Source organism: Chiloscyllium plagiosum, chromosome 28 (genome assembly GCF_004010195.1).
Source record: "Chiloscyllium plagiosum isolate BGI_BamShark_2017 chromosome 28, ASM401019v2, whole genome shotgun sequence".
Classification (NCBI taxonomy): domain Eukaryota; kingdom Metazoa; phylum Chordata; class Chondrichthyes; order Orectolobiformes; family Hemiscylliidae; genus Chiloscyllium; species Chiloscyllium plagiosum.
The window spans coordinates 17,076,203-17,095,439 of record NC_057737.1 but is presented as its reverse complement, the minus strand read 5'-3'; the positions used below and the strand labels follow the sequence as shown (position 1 = coordinate 17,095,439).

At 39.2% G+C, this 19,237-nt stretch overlaps 1 protein-coding gene across 1 annotated transcript in view; it reads left to right on the top strand.

Annotated features, from left to right (window-relative positions):
• Positions 1–19,237, top strand: part of git1 (G protein-coupled receptor kinase interacting ArfGAP 1) — a 218,084-nt gene that overhangs the window by 174,819 nt on the left and 24,028 nt on the right. The window contains exons 14-16 of the mRNA XM_043718410.1: positions 7,851–7,962; positions 11,352–11,503; positions 15,036–15,188. Of these exons, the coding sequence (XP_043574345.1) occupies positions 7,851–7,962; positions 11,352–11,503; positions 15,036–15,188 (417 nt within the window). The remainder of the gene's footprint in view (positions 1–7,850; positions 7,963–11,351; positions 11,504–15,035; positions 15,189–19,237) is intronic.

The window sequence follows — 19,237 nt, the reverse complement described above, 5'->3', positions numbered from 1 at the left end:
AAAATATCAGCAAGATTTCACTTTTGCCAGTTAATATAAAGAATCAGAATCCATGCATGTTAGTTGTGAATTTACAGGCAAAAGATACTGCAGACCTTTTACTAACGAGCACCTATGGGGCTAGGAGTGTGCAAGTTGATTGAATATTCCAATTGATCAAGAGGTCCACAGAATCAATGTAAAAACACACACTAAATAATAGAAACATAATGCGGGGGTTATACCCATTGCTGTTATACTTTATTTACAGCATAAATCACTGACATAATAATGCCATCTTGCCTTAAATAAAGTTTACCAGCAGAGAGCTGTCTCACTTGCACCCTCAACCCACTGTTGCGGATGATCACAGTAATATAGTAATCTTTTGGTATTTAAGGTATATAATTTTTCTCAGTTTATTGAGAGTGCTAGTTCATACCGTGCTGGCTAAAACAGAAGTTTGCTGTATTTCAAATGAAAAGGTAACTTTCATTCTAAATAGTTGATACAATAAAGATATGTCTTGGGCAGCCACAGGTACTTGAACTACACCCTGCACAAATGTGGCACCACGTGTAATATGACAGCTTTTCCAACTTGAACAGTTTGACCGTCTGCTTTCATTCACTGGCAGGCATGTTTCTTCTAAGATCCCCAGATATGGTCATCATGGGAACAGCACCTCCTTAGTGAGATTCACACCTGTTTTGATGACAAATTTCTCTTGGACATCTTTATCAGACCCTTTAATAAACTTTGAAATGTCATGTCTACTGTGACAAAACTGAAGCAGCAGCAGTAAAATTATCCAATTCCCAGTGCTGCTAACTTGTGTCCAGCTTTCTGTCCTTTACAACTGTATTACAGATGCTTCCTTGTAAATGTGTCTCTTCTGTTCTCCCTCTGGTGCAACTGTTTTTTTTTTGTCGTAATAAGTTCTTTGTCTTCTCTGTCTGGCAGTAGTGTGGGGTTTGGTGTCTTCCATGTTTCTTGACAGTGCCAGAAGGCTGTCTGGCAGATATGCTGTTTCACTAAACATATCCGTGTGCAGAGATGTCGGTCATTCTAGACTTCTATTGAATTCCCTTCAGAAATCTATAGGGACCCTAGCTTCCTTGGAACTGGGTGATGCCCTTCCTGCCGCTTACATGCTTGGTGACTCACCATGTGTTGTCTCTATTGCCTCCTTCCATTTCTTTTGCTCTTTTCCAGTTTCTTTTTTTATGATCTCCACTGAAAATGTTGTAAAGGAACCACAACAGTCCTTAAAGTAAAAGTCAAGAGTATACAAGCCAGTATTCTCTCACTTTGCTTGTACCACTGTCTGCTTCAGCAATTGCCTTCCTGTTCAAGTAGCCTGTCAATACTCAATCCAGTTAGGATAACTGTTTATTGGAAAGTCTTTTGCCTATTCAGCAATACACCAGCATGAGAAAACAAAAGTCATGAAATCATCGAGCCCCTACAGTGCTGATAGAGGCCATTCGGCCCACGAGTCTGCACCAACCCTCTTAAGAGTGTCCCGCCTAAACCCATCCCCTCATTTAACGTGACCAACCTACCCATTCTGCACATCTCTGGTCTCTGCCGGACAATCCACATGGTCAATCGACCTAACCTGCACGTGTTTGGACTGTCGGAGGAAACCAGTGTCCCCAGCAGAAACTCATGCAGAGAATGTGCAGATTCCACACAGTCACTGGTATCTGGTTTCGAACCCAGGTCCCTGGTGCTCTGAAGCAGTAATGCAAACCACTCCAAGTGCAGTTACAAATTTAGGAAAGACTTCAAAAGATATTTTTGTTCTAACAAACTGCTACCTTATTTAACTATTGGGAGGATACTGTCTGCAGCAAGCAACCTCACAGCAGTTGTTGATATTTGTTGACTTGAGTGGGAGAAGTTTTAGACCTGGAGATGTTAGTGATGGCTTTGTGAAGGGAAGGAGTAAAATTGTAATCGCTAATTGTTGAGATGCGGCATTGGTATGAAAGTCACACAAGAAGGACATGCTGTAACTGAGTTACTGAACTTTCTGATCATCATTTCAATGTTGGTGGTTGTTGTGTCCAAAATTTCCATCTCTAACTCATGTTACAGTGAAGATTAGGTATTCATGGATGACATCCAATACATGACTTTTAAAGCATTTGAAGCAACAATGTTTTACAGGAATAAAGTGGTATGCAACAAATGCTACAGCTTTTTTAATTTCAGGTTTATCAGTATCTCAAAATGAAAGTCATAAATCAGAGTGTTAGAAATGCAAATCTTTTGTTCTTCTCTAAGCTTCATGGTTTCTGCTTTAATATATTTAGATTTTACGTTTTACTTCATTCAGTCCATGGACTATTCATTGATCTTTAAAAGTATGTATAAAATTATAGAAAAAGATATGATTACAAAGATGATTTTTTTCCCCCAAAGTAGTGAATTTTAGTCATCATACTTAAGATGTAGAGTTGAAAACTGTGGCACTGGAAAAGCACAGCAAGTCAGGCAGCACTCGGGAGCAGTTGACGTTTTGGGCATAAGCCCTTCATCAGGAATGATTGCTGATGAAGGGCTTATGCCTGAAACGTCAACTCTCCTGCTCCTCAGATGCTGCCTGACCTGCTATGTTTTTCCAACACTACACTTTTCGACTCTGATTTCCAGCATCTGCAGTCCCCACTTTCTCCCATACTTTGGGTTTAGTGTCACTAATTCTCTGTACAGTTGTAACAAGACTTCCATACTTTTATAGTCCATCTCTCTCCAATGTTTATTTGCTTGCTTAATTATTTGTACTGACATGCTATCCTTTTTTGTGATTTCATGTACAAAGGCATTTCTTTGCAACATAGCACTCTACAGTCTGTCTCCATTAATACTGTTGTGGCCAAATTGGGACACTAGTAACCTTTTATGTTGCACCTCGTGTCCTTTGAAAATCCCATTTATCCACCTGATTCTTCTATCCTCAAAGAGCACGTTTGTCAAAACGTGTTATAGATCCTGTTATAGAACCATGTTGAGTCTGCCTTACTGAACAAGGACTTCCTAAATGTTGCTGCCTCCTGAGTAATGGATTCCACAATTTTTTCAATGTACAGGTGTTGGGTTATCTGGCCTGTAGTTTCCTGCTTACTGTACCACATCCTTTTACAATACACTTAGAACCTTCTGAAATGTAGGGAATTTTGGATGACTGCAAACAATGTTTCCAGTATCTCTGCAGCTAATTCTTTTAGGATCCTGGGAAGGTCTTTCCCCCAGTAATTGTCATTATGTTCAATTCCTTCTTCCCTTTAGTTCCCTGCTTTTCGAATTTTAGTAGTTGATGTCCTTGGCCCATCAACTTTAATTAGTGGGGTGAGTTGGACAATTAAAGATGAGAGAAATATAACGAGAACAGCCGTCATCACCACCTCTTCAAAAAGACCCCTCTTTAATCTCCATCTTTACATGCTATTCTTTCCCTTCGCTGCCTTGAACATATGGCCATCTCCAAAATCTAAACCCTTGTTTCCATCTCTCCCATCAATTTCTTGCTATGTTGCAGCACTGACCACAGTCACAAATTAAACACCTCCTTTTCCTCTCTTAGCCTTTTCTTGTGAGGTCAGTTGTACTATTCTCCTTCTGCATTGTCTTCCTCAGGAACATTGCCCTTGCTTAGCTATGAGCCAAACATCTCCAGCAATGGCTGCTCTTTTGCACCCTTACTATTACCCATCTATGTTGATGGTACCCAATTTTACAACAGAACCACCACCCCACCCCACCCCCCATCGACTCTGTGTTGTCAGACTACTTTTCAGGCATCCAGTCAATAAATCATCCTCCAGTTACTTTGTTTAAGCATTGGGAAGTATGCAGTCAACATCTTTTGTCTCCTGTTGCCATGGTCTTGAAGCTCACTGAGCTTGCAAACTTGGCATCCTATATGAATCTGTACTACTACTTCCTAATCACAAATCCTATTTGTTAAAGACTACCTAGGTCTACCTCTAATATCACATGCTGCTGTCTCTAGCATAACATTTAGAGTCATAGAGATGTACAGCGCGGAAACAGACCCTTTGGTCCAACTCATCCATGCCAACTAGATATCCCAACCCAATCTAGTCGCACCTGCCAGCACCTGGTCCATATCCCTCCAAACCCTTCCTATTCATATACCCAGCCAGATGCCTTTTAAATGTTGCAATTGTACCATCCTCCTCCAGTTCCTCTGGCAGCTCATTCCATACAGGTACCACCCTCTGTGAAATCGTTGCCCCTTAGGTCTCTTTTATATCTTTCCCCTCTCACTCTGAACCTATGCCCTCTAGTTCTGGACTCCCCATCCCAGGGAAAAGACCTTGTCTATTTATCCTATTCATGCCCCTCATGATTTTGTAAACCTCTATAAGGTCACCCCATAGCCTCCAACGCTCCTGCCTATTCAACCTCTCCTTATAGCTCAAATCCTCCAACCCTGGCAACATCCTTGTAAATCTTCTCTGAACCCTTTCACATTTCACAACATCTTTCTGATAGGAAAGAGACTAGAATTGCATGCAATATTCCAACAGTGGCCTAACCAATGTCCTGTACAACCGCAACATGACCTCCCAACTCCTGTACTCATTACTCTGACCAATAAAGGAAAGCATACCAAACGCCGCCTTCATTATCCTATCTACCTGCGACTCCACTTTCAAGGAGCTATGAACTGCACTCCAAGGACTCTTTGTTCAGCAACACTCCCTAGAACCTTACCGTTAAGTGTATAAGTCCTGTAAAGATTTGCTTTCCCAAAATGCAGCACCTTGCATTTATCTAAATTAAACTCCATCTGCCACTTCTCAGCTCATTGCCCCATCTGGTCAAGATGCTGTTGTAATATGAGATAACCTTCTTCGCTGTCCACTACACCTCCAATTTCGTTGTCATCTGCAAACTTACTAACTGTACCTCTTATGCTCACATCCAAATCATTTATATAGATGATGAAAAGTAGTGGGCCCAGCACCGATCCTTGTGGCACTCCACCGGCCTCCAGTCTGAAAAACAGCCCTCCACCACCACCCTGTCTTCTAACTTTGAGCCAGTTCTGTATCCAAATGGCGAGTTCTCCCTGTATTCCAAGAGATCTAACTTTGCTCACCAGACTCCCATGGGGAGCCTTGTCAAATGCCTTACTGAAGTCCATATCGATCACCACCACCATTCTGCCCTCATCAATCCTCTTTGTTACTTCTGCAAAAAAACTCTATCAAGTTTGTGAGACATGATTTCCTACACACAAAGCCATGTTGACTATCCCTAATCAGTCCTTTGCTTTTCCAAATACATATACATCCTGTCCCTCAGGATTCCCTCCAACAACTTGCCCACCACCGACATCAGGCTTACTGGTCTATACTTCCCTGGCTAGTCCTTGCCATCTTTCTTAGACAGTGGCACCACGTTAGCCAACCTCCAGTGTTCCGGCACCTCACCTGTGCCTATACAAATATCTCAGCAAGAGACCCAGCAATCACTTCTCTAGCTTCCCACAGAGTTCTAGGATACACCTGATCAGGTCCTGGATTTATCCACTTTTATGCGTTTCAAGAAATCCAGCACTTCCTCCTCTGTACTGTGGGCATGTTATCAAGGTGTCACCATCTATTTCCCTACATTCTGTATCTTCCATGTCCTTTACCCCAGTAAATACTGATGCAAAATACTTGTTTAGTATCTTCCCCCCCATCTCCTGTTCAACACAAAGGCCACCTTGCTGGTCTTTGAGGGGCCCTATTCTCTCCCTAATTACCCTTTTGTCCTTAATGTATTTGTAAAAACCCTTTGGATTCTCCTTAACTCTATTTGCCAAAGCTGTCTCGTGTCCCGTTTTTGCCTTCCTGATTTCCATCTTAAGTATACTGCGACTGCCATTATTCTCTTCTAAGGATTCACTCGATCTATCCTGTCTCTACCTGACATATGCTTCCTCCTTTTACTTAACCAAACCCTCAATTTCTTTAGTCCATCCAGCATTCCTTACACCTACCAGCTTTTCGTTTCACCCTAACAGGAATATACTGTCACTAGGCTCTGATTATCTCATTTCTGAAGGCTTCCCATTTTCCAGCCGTCCCTTTACCTGTGAACATCTGTACCCAATCAGCTTTTGAAAATTCGCTGCCAAACTAGTCAAAATTGGCCTTCCTCCAATTTAGAACTTCAACTTTTAGATCTGGTCTATCCTTTTCCATCACTCTTTTATTCTTGTTGCCAAAACTCTAATCCACACTTTTGTCACCTCAAGTTGTGAGAATACCAATGTTCTCTAGGCTGTCTCCCATCCTTCAACCTCCTAAATTTTGACTCCGTCTCAAATCAATGTCTTTTATCTAATACCAAATCCTACTTAATTGTTACCTATCCTCCTTCTCATGTTTAGATCCCTTTATGACTTCAATCATCCACAACCATTCCAACCATCCGTGTAAACTGCTAATAACTACTAGGTTCCACTCTCTTTCTTACACCATTTCCCTTACTATCTCCCTCTTCTCATTTAATGTCATCCTTAAGAAGCTATCTTTTAAATCAGCTTTTTGGCCAATCATCTATCTCCAATACAGCCCTGTGTCCATTATTTTTCTGAGTAACTTGTATGGTAGTTCTGACAGAACCAAGTGCGAATTGTTTTTTTTAAGGAGTGGTTCAAAGTTCCCATTATCCTAAAACAGTCATGGCGTCTGGAATTCAGGTTCCCATTAACTTCTGCTTATGCACTTTACATTTTTTGTTACTTTCATACTGGGAGAATATGGATTCTCCTGACCAAGCTCTCAACAATAAACATGAATTGGCTTGAGTGCAGAGGTCCACACCTGTTCAAGCATATACACAGAGCTGTTCGTTGTTGAAACCAGCAAACTGGCAATAGAACCTGGATCTGTCAGCTGTAGATTGCATGTGAGTATGTGTCCACAGCACTAGAATATGATTACAAGTCATTTAACTCCAACAATTATATTTGTTCAACATGTATGTTTTTGAATCTGTCAGATTGAAGTTTCTTTCAAAGTTTTTCAAGGTCTGTGCACCTAATGAACAATCCTGTTTAATTCACATATGAGGCAGCTGAGTGTTTAACTTGTTTAAGCTACCAATATTTTTCAACTTGTCTTTGTCATTTTCTTGTGTGCATTTCTTTAAAAAGCTTGTATATGCCAGATGCCGTGTGCTGTAATACAGTTTGCATGCGTCTGAACAAAATGAAGCGCTATTGCAGAATGCAGAAAATGGTTCACATCCAGTGTCAGCAAAGAGTTTTTAACCAGTAATTTTTTTTCAGAAACGATTTTGATACAAAGAGAAATAATCTAATTCCTATCCTGATTTAAAATTGTACTGACATAACGAATAGCAGCAGGTCAACAAAACCTTGGAGGATTACAGTGACTCCACGTTCTCTTTTCAGCCCACTCTCTTTGGTATGCATGGATGCTGTAAATGAGAAAAAAATTTGATCTATTTTTAACAATGAACAGTTTATTCCTTGGCATGCTCTGGCCCTGTGGTCTCTGTCGAATATTTGGTATTTTTTTCCCTCCTTTGAAATCTCTTCAACGTTTTTTGATTGGCTTAGTTGTTGGCACGCCTTGCATATTTCTCCAGCTGGGTTCAAGTGATCCCAGTGATCATTGGTTACTTTGGTAGTGTGGTTTTAAAAACTATTTGAAAGTGGGTCAGCAGACTGCGGCCAGACGAGGGCAAGAGCAAAACATGAGCAGAGAAGGAAGCTTATGTCTTCAGTTGAGACTTATAACAAAGAAAACTTGTTGTCTTTGAAAAGCTCTGAACTTATCAATGATTAATTATATCTGTGACATTATTCTTTTCAGGGTCGACAAAAACTTGCTAGGTTTAATGCCCGTGAGTTTGCAACCCTGATTATCGACATTCTGAGTGATGCAAAGAGGAGGCAACATGGAAAAACATTAGGTAGTCCAACAGGTAAGTAATTTTTAAGAACTTTCATATATTGATGATTAACTGAGATTTTATGTTGTCAATAATTATATAACATAACGAAAAATATGATTGTTAAAACTTGTTAGTGGTAGCACTTAACCTTTCTGTTTTTTTCCTGTCCAGTTTTGTGGAGCTGTTGGTATTAACCAGTTTTGAATATTTTCTCTGACCTAGTCTGTTTAATGAAGAATGAGGGAATAATGATGTAACTTGTTCAGTATTTCTGCTGCAATTCCTGTATCATGAAATGTTTATTCAAGTTGTTTGTTTTTAGACTGCACCATAATCGATTCAAAATTCTTTCAGATACTGTAATAGATTGTAGTGCAGTGAGACACTGATTCACGCTTGCAATCTCTGGAATATTATTAAGGGGTGTAGTGGAGGAGACATTGACTCATTGGATGTGCAACCTTTAAGTGGCTGAACCTCTGGTGGTGTCTCTGTGGCATTCTCTCAGTTAGAAGCCTATGTGAAGTATGATCAGAAATATTTGCATTGCTAGACATGAATGAGTCTAAATGGAATTAATTCTGCATATCCTGTATTCTTAAGAGTGTTTACTTTCCTCACACCCCTCTCATTTTAGCTGCCTTACAAAAAGCTGATACCATGAACAGATTATGTTCTGCAACACAATTCAGATTTTTTTTTTAAAAGGTGCCCAGAGACATTTATAAGTACCTTGCCTTCCACACTGATTCATCTGATAATCCGAGCTTACTGGTAGAAAATGATTTGCAAATATAAGAACTTTTGCAAATCTTTGGCATTGTATTAATTCAGTTCATGAAGTCTATCACCATATTTCCATGCAAAAAAAAACTGCAGTTTGAGACCTTAGGGGAAAAAAATCATGATCTTAATTCCACAGGATTATACATTCATGATCTAGAAGAGTGGCTCACTGTATGGCATTTTATATTATTTGTTACTTGTGCTAGATTCTGACCTTTCTAGCTACCCTTTGCATAGGCATCCATCAGTGCCAGTCCATGTACTGATCAAAAATGGGACCTAAAGTTATTTCAAGATTTTGCTTGACACTCCACCCCCCACACCATACATCTCACCTGCTGCCTACCTCTTTGACCAACTGTCCCATTGACCAAGAATACTTAGGCCATTTGTACTACCCTGGGCGATGATATACATGCAGACTGTCTGTCTTGAAGAAAAGCTGAATTACAACATGACCTTCAATGATATCATGACTACTGTGTCACCTAATATTTTCAGTATCACAATTAAATATAAGCTTAATTAGAGTCAGATAGCAATGTCATTAAAAGATAAAGCCCAGGTTCTCTAAGAGGCTTACCTGTTAAACCTTAAGACTCTCCAAGTTAAGGGTGTGACAGGATGTTTTCTATTTGCATAAGTAGGTACAGTGACAGCATTCAAACATCAGCACCATTAAATATATTTGGAATCATAGAATCCCTACAGTGTGGAAAGAGGCCATTCAGTCCATTGGGTGTAGGGTGGGTGTGGGGGGGAGGGCGGGGGCGGTGCGGTGGTGAGAAAGATAAATGGGAGGGGGGGTGGTTTGGGGAAGGTAGCTACCTTCCACCCTACCCCTCCCCCATTTATCTCTCAGCCCACAGGCCTCATTCCTGATGAAGGGCTTTTGAGCCCAAAACGTTGATTCTCCTGCTCCTCGGATGCTGCCTGGCCTGCTGAATTTTTCCAACACCGTACTCTCGACTCTGATCTCCGGCATCTGCAGTCCTCACTTTCTCATGATTTTTCAAACATTTTGGGTGCTTCATTATATTGTTAAAATCCAAATCCATCAATTATTTCCAGTTTCCACCACACCATCAGTTTCACTTGGTCTACCTCTGACTCCTCCTTTCCATCCCTCACCATCTCTGTTACCATTTCTGGGGATAGAGCGGCCACTAATATCCAAGATAAACCCACTGACTCCAGCAGCTGCCTGGACAATACACCCTCACACCATGCTTCCTGTAAAGACTCCATTCCATTCTCCCAATTCCTCTCTGTGTCACACATGTTCTGATGAGGCCAGCTTCGACAAGGGAGCATCGAAATGTCCTCCTTCCTCAACTGAAGATTCACCAGCGCCATTTTTGACAGGGCCCTCAACTGGGTCCAACTCATTTCCCGCACTTCCCTTAACAGTGATAGGCTTCCCCCTTGTCCTTAACAACATCACACCAGCATCTACATCCAGAAGATCCTCAGTCACCATTTTTGCCACCACTGGAGGAATGTCACCACCACACACACATTCCCCTCCCCTCCCTTGTTGCCTTCTGTAGGGTCCATTCTTCCTTCATTTCCGACACCCCTGCATGGCACCTTCCTCTGCAACCATTGAAATTGTAACACCTGCTCATTTAGCTCCTCCCTCCTCAATATCCTCGGGCCCAAACATATCTTACAGGTGAAGCAGCACTTTACCTGCCTTTCACACAATCTAGTCCACTACATTTGCTGCTCACAGTGTGGTCTACTCTACATTCGGGAAACAAAATGTAGTTTGGGTGACTGCTTTGCAGCATCTACCTTCTCACAAAAAAGACCCTGAGCTTCCTGTTGCCTGCCACTTTAACACATCACCTTGTTCCCTGGTCAACATTTCTGTCTCAGGCTTGCTGCAGTGTTGTAGCAAAGCTCAGCACAAACTGGAAGAACAGAACCTCATTTTCTGCTGGGGGATACTGCAGCCCTCCGGACTCTGTACAGAGTTCAATAATTTTAGCATCTGAACTCTGTCCTAGCCCCTCACCCCCACATAAGACCTTGATATTGCATAGTCTGCCATTGCATATTGTTAACAGCTATTCACCCTTCTAGCCAGACTGTTATCCACTCCTTTGTCCAACAGTTCTTCTCTTTCTTTGGGCAAACAACCCCCCACCTATCATTTAATCCTTACCCCCTCCCTATCTTCTGCATAAAAATCAACCTTTTCCTAGCTACTGTCTGTTCTGAGGGAGAGTCACCGGACCACAGATGTTAACTCTGATTTCTATTCATAGATGCTACCAGACCAATTGAGCTTTTACAGAACTTGTTTTTATTTCATTATATTGTTAGTTTACTGAATCCTTTCAGAAAGCTACTAACAATTATCAATGTCATGTATCCTTTGTACATTTCAGAATCTCTTAAATTTCCCAGATTTGAGAATTGCTGATCTGTTGCTGTACCTATGCGTTTCAGTTGCTTTGTGATTCATTGGGAAAATCTATTGATCTACCAATTCAATCTATCTGTGGGAAGTATCTGCTCAGCAATTCCAGGCATACAGTTTTGTTGATTATTAACTTAGCCCTTTAAATACAAGCAAAGTAAATAAAGCTGTAGTTTTCAAGCTAACCTCCCTTGTTTTCATCCAGAAAATATTGACTATCTTCTGCGAAACCAAAATGATCGCCCTGACAGCGACTTTGGTGATGATCAGCATGATTATGATAGTGTAGCTTCTGATGAGGATACAGACGCTGATGTACCGCGAAACGCATCATCGGGCAGAAACAACCGAGCAAAGGTGAGAACTGAGATTTTCAGTTGGATAAATTAATGAAGGAACTTGAATCTAAAAATTGCTTTGTGTACTTTCAGTTTCTTTCTTTTGAACAACAATATATGTCTATCCTCAGTGTCTCCTTGCTTATTAGTTGTCAGAACAATGAACTGGAAACCTGCTTGCATTTCCTTCCTATTCCAGCTGTTTATTGCAATGACTAACCTTCCAATGGTTACTCTTCTCTTGATGACATCAGCAGCTCATTACAACTGTACATTGGACAATCTGTGCAAATCTGTCCCTCAGCCATAGATTAGCGTTCTGCATTCTACATTGGTATGTTACCATGTAAAGTGTGTCACATTGGATAGTATGGGGAAAATTAAGCAAGTTGATTGAATAGTAAAATGACTTTGTGTCAGTCAGTGATTGATTAATTTAAAATCAATTATTTTTGTAATTCTGTCTTTTCCTAGTAATAAATATTTATTGTCTTTTGAACAAGAGCTTCATATGGACTCAACAAATATCTAATTTTGTTGCAGAGCTAGGTTTAATGTTTAGTTTCTGATAGTGTACAACTTGGCACAGATTCTAAAATATGTTTATATTGGAACTAACCATTGGCAAACTAATGCAACTTTGATTTTATGTTGATATAAATTTCAGTTAACATTTTAGACTATGTTTTCTTCTTTTTGAAACTAAGTTAAATTCTTTTGATACATGAGCTGAATGATTATTTGTTAGATTTAATACATAGTTTTGCACAGTTTATTCATATCATTTTCAAGTTGCAAAACCTAGGTCAACCTTGTCTCATGTAGTTGGTAAACATCTAGCATTCATTCGATGAGTTGTATATCTCAAAATCTGCTGGAAGTTAATTTTTAATCCAAAACAGGATTAGTGTGAATGGTGATTTGTACCAGCCTGTTTTCATTGTCTCAAACCTTCTAATTCCGAGTATTTAAGAAAACTTCAATGAATTTCTCAGTCTAAGCCCAGAATTCATTTTTTTTCTTTTTTGCTGCACATCCATACAAATCTTCAGAGATTTTGTTTTCCATTCTTTGCTATTTTACATTCTATACTGGCATCTGAGGTGCAGTGGCAGGTCTCCCTGTGAAATTGCTGCTCTGTGTTGTAGGTGGAGGCAAGTAAGCAAGTTTAATGGCTATCTGAGAACTGGTGTAACTTCTTGTCTCCAGTTGACCCAATTTGAACAAAACAGTAGTAGTTTACAAATCTGGGCCACCTTCTAAATAGTTTTCTAAATTAATTTCTGTGTCAAAGCTTAGAAACATTGTGCTAGATCGTGGTGTGTATATATTGAGTTCCATTTACTTTACCAGTTTCTATTCTGAATGCTGTTGTGCTCTGTTCTTCCCCCTCCCATCAAAATATTGATCCATTGTACTATGGTGGTCATAGAAGAGATCAGATATTTAAATGTTCTGTTGATAGAAATGCCAAGTTTTTAAACTGATCCCAGAACAGAGTAAGTGTATATTGCAACATATTTCTACTTTGAGTGAAAAATCTTGCAAAACAACAGGAAATACCATTAAGCTTGCCAGCACAAAGGTCTGTAGATTTGGTCTTAACCATGTTTTTTTTAAACATTTCATTTCTGTAGTCTGGTGTGTAGCCAAGGTTTAAATTGGAGATTAAGAAATTGATGCAAGACAGTGCTGCCTTTCATTGCTCTTATATTGAGTATGATAGCGAGTGCTTTGTACTTGTTCCATTTCGTTGTTTTGGTATATTACATATTCTGGTTGCTTGGTGCTAAATAGAATTTGCCTCACAAGCCTCTTCTCAGGCTATCTAAGTGCTGTCACTGCATTTCAGTCATAACACATGCACATGTTTGTGTTTCCCCTGTTCATATTCTCTTTACAGAAAATGTAATGGCAGCCTTTAAATAACATTTATGCTTTGTAGCCTTTTGTGCACTTGTAGCGAGATTGAGATTGTCATCCAAATTCTCATTGCATTCTTTGCATGGAAAAGGGAGAGCTCCTATACTAGTGGTTGAGCACATTTCCCAGAAACAGTGTTCTAGTGTGTTATATTGCCTGATTGTTCAGCTATATATTTTAGATGCATGTTCATGTTATGGACAACACCAAACCCCCTTCAAATATATCATGGAAATAGCCTAGACCCTAACCTTTGCAGTGTAAGGTCTTGAGTTCTAGATGTAATTCAATTGGTTTCAATTGGCTATAACCAGTGATGTGGAGGTGCTGGTGTTGGACTGGGGTGGAAAAAGTTGAAAATCTCATGACACTGGGTTATAGTGAACCTGAGTCTACCCTCTCAAGCTGTACACTTTATTGGCTTGGAACAGACCACTCGCCAGCCTGTCTCAACCTCTCTTCACAAAAAAAGGTCAAAATATATCTCAAAGCCATTGTATCATCACATTGAAGAAGAAGCATATAGAAGGCTTTCAAATAATAAGTTTTAATGTATGGGATCCATTCCATTTGCAATAAACGAGAGTTAATTCTGTTCAGTCACAAGTAGAATTATACTTTTTTTGTACAGTACCTTTCTATTGCTCAAGAACAATGGTACTCAAATTTTGTGTGCCCTCTTCAGGAACCACTAGTTCCCCAGGCGCCCCTACCAGCACAAGTTTATTATTTTTTCCTCCTCCAATACCTAAGTGTTCTACAAAATGTATGAATTATAGTAGGCATACATAGCTTTAACAATATATAGTATTAATATATTACTTGGCTTTAATGTAGTGTATGAGCTTGTTTATTCAAGCATAGGTGTATGATGCTTGTAGTGACTACATTCTAAAGGTGCTGACAATACTTTGTCTTCATTCTAGTGATTGGTGAAAGTCCAGCTAAACACTAGTAAGTTGTGGCAAAGGGTAGGAGAACTTTGGCAGCCCCTCAAACAATCACTAGCTCTCCTCAGGTACCACAAACAATTAGCTTCCCCAACCCCACAGGTCAGACACAGCTTCTAGATTTGTGCATGTGGTCCACATGAGACAGACAGTAATTAATGAGTCTCTATGAAGTATTCTGTGAACAGATAACTTCAAAAATATCATTGCTAGCCCCAATCCGTTTACATTTTGGCTTCTACAGTTTAACTACTCAAATGTGACATGCACCATCCACATCTAGATTGTAAACTGTTAACTTGCATCAGGAATTTACACCCACAGCACACAGCTGCCTTGGAATTCCCCTAAAATGCACAGCACCCTAGAATGAAATATAAACATTTATTCTATGGTTGATCAAGTTTAGAGAGATGCCACATTCATGTTTTCATGAGGTAAGAGGGAGCCAGAAAGGAAGGGCTCAGCAGAAAAGGAGGAAAACAACCAGTTAAAAAGGAGAGTTGCGAATTAGGATGCTCGTTCTATTCCCCCTCTCCTGGATGTAGAAATGCCTGGTTTAGCAATGACCCAGTTATTTTTTACAGCTAGATTCAATGATATTAAAAGCCCTGAGTTGCTAAGCATTGTGGCTGTTCAGTTTTTCTTAAAAAAAAATATATATATTTTTAATTTAAGAGCATGGATTCATCCGATTTATCAGATGGCCCCATAACACTGCAGGAGTATTTGGAGGTGAAGAAAGCTTTGGCTGCTTCTGAGGCGAAGGTTCAGCAGCTAATGAAAGTAAACAACAATCTAAGTGAGGAACTGCGTAGACTTCAAATGCAGGTGAGCAATGTAATTGATTCTAGTTGCTAAATGTGTGGTTAACCTTTGTTGATTTAAGAGTAAATATCACAGTTTTGAAAATATTTCTGTATTTTTTAAAAATGTGTGCAATCAAAACCAAAGATTAATGCTGCTGTTTTTGCTTCTGTTTGTGTTAAAGAGCCAGTTAGTTTTGTGATGATGCCATTAAATCATTTACAATGACGTGAAACAGAAAGCTGAATAAAAACAGAGTATTCAGGTTAATTACATCAAGAATTGATAAATTAGTATTTTGTCTATCTTCTACAGATTGCACACAAAATGTGGATCTTTTTGTCAGTTGAATTTCTACAAAAGCCAGTTTGTCAAATTAATGTATGCGTACAACTTTTTCTACAGAGATAGCTTTTAATTCTATATATCAGTAATTTCACTTGTACTAGCAGCAGACAAGGTTTGTTGCCTGCAATGCTTTGTATCTTGGTTATGAGAACTCAACATAGCACTCAAGTAATGGCCTGAACAATAGTTTGATCCTGATTTCATCTGACTAGCATTTAATTGCGTTTGCAGTTACATTTTGCACTTTGCTCTGCTATTTGCTATTTTCCATGGCTTAGAAATATTAAGCCCCATATCACCTAATATTCAGCTCTCTTTCTGCTTCATTTTTATCTATTCCAGTCTCATTCAGAGCGTATGTTTGGTTATTCTTCCATTCTATATGTTGTACACTTATGCAATAAACTTGATCTGTTCTCTTACATTTTGCCTAACTTGTCTATGCTGCTTCCTCCAATTAGATTGTGCTTCTCAATTTGATATTAAATTTAGGTAGATAAGATTATTGGGTCTCTCCCTCCATAACATGTGCTGTTTCTCTTTACCTGGATAATATAACCCAAATTCCCTGCAACCCTCCACCCCAGAAGCATTTTGCTTTGGAATCCCAACATGGGCAGTATGTAGGCATCTGAGTGCTGTTGCCTCTGAAACTAATGAATGGTTAAGTTGATTGTGTACTCTATGCAGCAATTCATTGGAATAACTGCAATTCTTGCTATGTTTCAGAGTTGATAGTCAAAAGATAAAACTGCTTCTGTCCTTTTGAACATGAACATAAGTTACTCATCTATTGCTTGTACTTCAAAATCATTCTTGCGTCTGCAAGCTCATCCCTCCAAATTTCCCCACTCCCTTGATTCTCTTTCTTTCTCTCTCGGCCCTGATCATCTTATGATGCCCTATTAATACCAGATGTATTGGTTTTCTTGCCATCTGGCTATATCAACTACTTGCATGCGAGCCTGTTAAGTTTGAAGCCAATGCATGCTGCTAGCCCTTTGCATGTCTTCCTGTTGACATCATTTGCTCCATTTTGGTTCTATAACTTTCCCACTGTTTAATGTTGACTGAAAGTGCTTGATGTGAAACTGAAGCAGATATTACTTGGCCAGCAAAGTTGAGTATTTTCCAGATGTGACAGTTTGCCGAACATTAAGCATGAAGTTGAAAGTGTTCTAAGATTTAAGCAATTAGAGCCTGGTGTTATCAAGTTCATGTGCAGTCTTGATTTCAAAGCAATGTTCATCTACTTATTGTCTTTCATTATCAAGCATGAAGAATGAGCAAATTGACAACTTGTTTTCCTGGGTTTTAGTATGAAATCTTCGTTGCCTTAATTAAAATAATCTATTTAGAAGGATCCAAATAGGTCGAAACTCCCTAAGATTAAAGTTTTACCACTCGCAAAGTTAACACAGGAAAAGCTTCAAAATCTTGCCATCACTGACAAAAAAAAACAGAATTATCGTAGCCTAGTGGTCCTGAAAATATTGCCTTTTATTCTGCTGTAGTTCTTGGTTTTTGTACTTATGTCAACTTTCTAACTCTTATGCAATATGTCTTAACAGCCCAGCTGCTAATAAAGAACTAATATCTAATGAGACTTGCAATTCACCAAGACTCCTTATACAGCACCTTCCAAATTGCAAACATTGTAGGAAGTGGAACAATCGTGAAAAATGACCACACAGAGGATGTGCCTTCTGTTAAATTATAGGGCAGCACTGGTTTTGTCAAATGTGAGGGCCTTAACTTTTTTCCATCCCATTAGTTGGAGAGGACAAATGATAAGTTTTGTTCAAAGTTTAATTTTGCAATGCTTTAGCCCATTGTAGAAAATTAGCCATTTTTCATATAAAAATCCAGTAAACCATTATTTTTAGTGTATGCTCTCAACTTAATTAAATTTATTTTGTGTACACATTATAGTTTAGTTAACCAAGCTTTTAGTACTCGTTGCTAAATCAGCTGGTTGGTTGAATCTGCTAATGTAATCCCCTCTTCCATTTCACGGAACGCATACTACTTTCTCCTGTTTACTGTATTATCGAAATGGCACAATACAAATTGTAGGGGTATCCTTAAAGTCATGACAGGCTGAAGGGCACGGTGTTCTCGACAAGAAAAAATATTCTAACAGGAAATCAATCTGGTGTTATGCACTAAATATTTTTCCTGGCATAATTCTACAAATAGATATTAGATAGTAGCCAGTCGGTTAGATCTTTGAGAGGTTAATGCCCCGGCTGATTGCTGGAATTTTTTTTGAGGTGATGCATAAAGGCCTGTTTAGCTTGGTTAACGAAATGGTTAGCACATGATTCAGAATAATGCTAATAATGCAAGTTAAATTCCTGTTCCAATTGAGGTAATCTTGGAACCTGCTCCCGACCCTGCCTCTAAAAGTGGAGGACAATGGCAAAACTCAGTGACCAAAAAAAAGGCTGGCAGGATAAACAGCTCAGGATGAAATATTAGCAGATAATGAGTCAAGACCTGCCTTTGAAAGAATAGAAGTTAATGAGTCTGATAAAATGTCATGCTGCAGTTTTTATAAAAATGACATTACAGTTAAAGGAGTATTTTTGAGTGAAGGATTTTTTTAAAGAGAATTGAGTTGGTTTAACGAAAATGTATTGTCTCATTGTAGCATTTTGACCAACAGTTAACAAACCACATTTTTTATTTAAATGGTAGATGTCATTGCAGTTAACAATATGACGATGTAGTGGCGCACTTCACATCTTTTTGCACAACTTAAGTTTACAAACATAACTTTTTTGCTTTTATGTTAAACTATGTTGAATTTTTTATTTAACAGCAGTTCAACCTCAAGTATTAGGTCCAATTTTGGACACCACACTTTAGAATGGATCTGGAGCAATTGGTGTAGATAATAGAATGGTTCTGGAGATGAAAGGTTTCAGTTACGTGGTTAGGTGGACAAAGTTTGGACTACTGTCCTTTGTTGAGGGTGAGGGGAAATGTGTCAGATATAAAATCATGAGCGGTCTAGTCAAAGTAGTTTGGGAGAAAATTTTGAGAACCAGAGGATAGCAATTTAAAATGATTGATAGAAGAGCTAAAGGTGATGCGAGGAAACCCCTTTTTTTTGTGCACTGAGTTGTTAGTACCTGGACTGCATTGCTTGAATGTGTTGGAAGCCGATTCAGTCATGCCTTTCAAAGGGAATATGATCATCTAAAGGGAAAATCGTTTTTGGGAAAAGATTAGGAAGTGAAGTCGGCTGAGTAGTTATCGCAGAATTTTAATGCAAATATAAAATGTGAGTGGTCTCTTATGCTCTCACCTTTCAGTGATTCTATACAGGCCAGAGGTATGGCCATTTTTAGTGTTAGTAGCAGTATTTGCACAATAACTGTGTAACTGAACTTAAAACTTTCATTCAAAGCAATGTATAACTATAATCCACAAACTTATAAATCATTCCTCAAAAGTAATGTTCACTTTAGAAAATTTGTTGCCAAACCCCTAAGCTTTGGTGTAAATTAAAATGTGCGTCACATGCAATAAAATACTAGATTTACCTCATAAACCAGCTTAAAAAAATATTTAGACAGGAACATTAATGATGATCATGCTGGTAACTTTGAACTTAGTGGGCGGCACGGTGGCACAGTGGTTAGCACTGCTGCCTCGCAGCGCCAGAGACCCGGGTTCAATTCCCGCCTCAGGCGACTGACTGTGTGGAGTTTGCACGT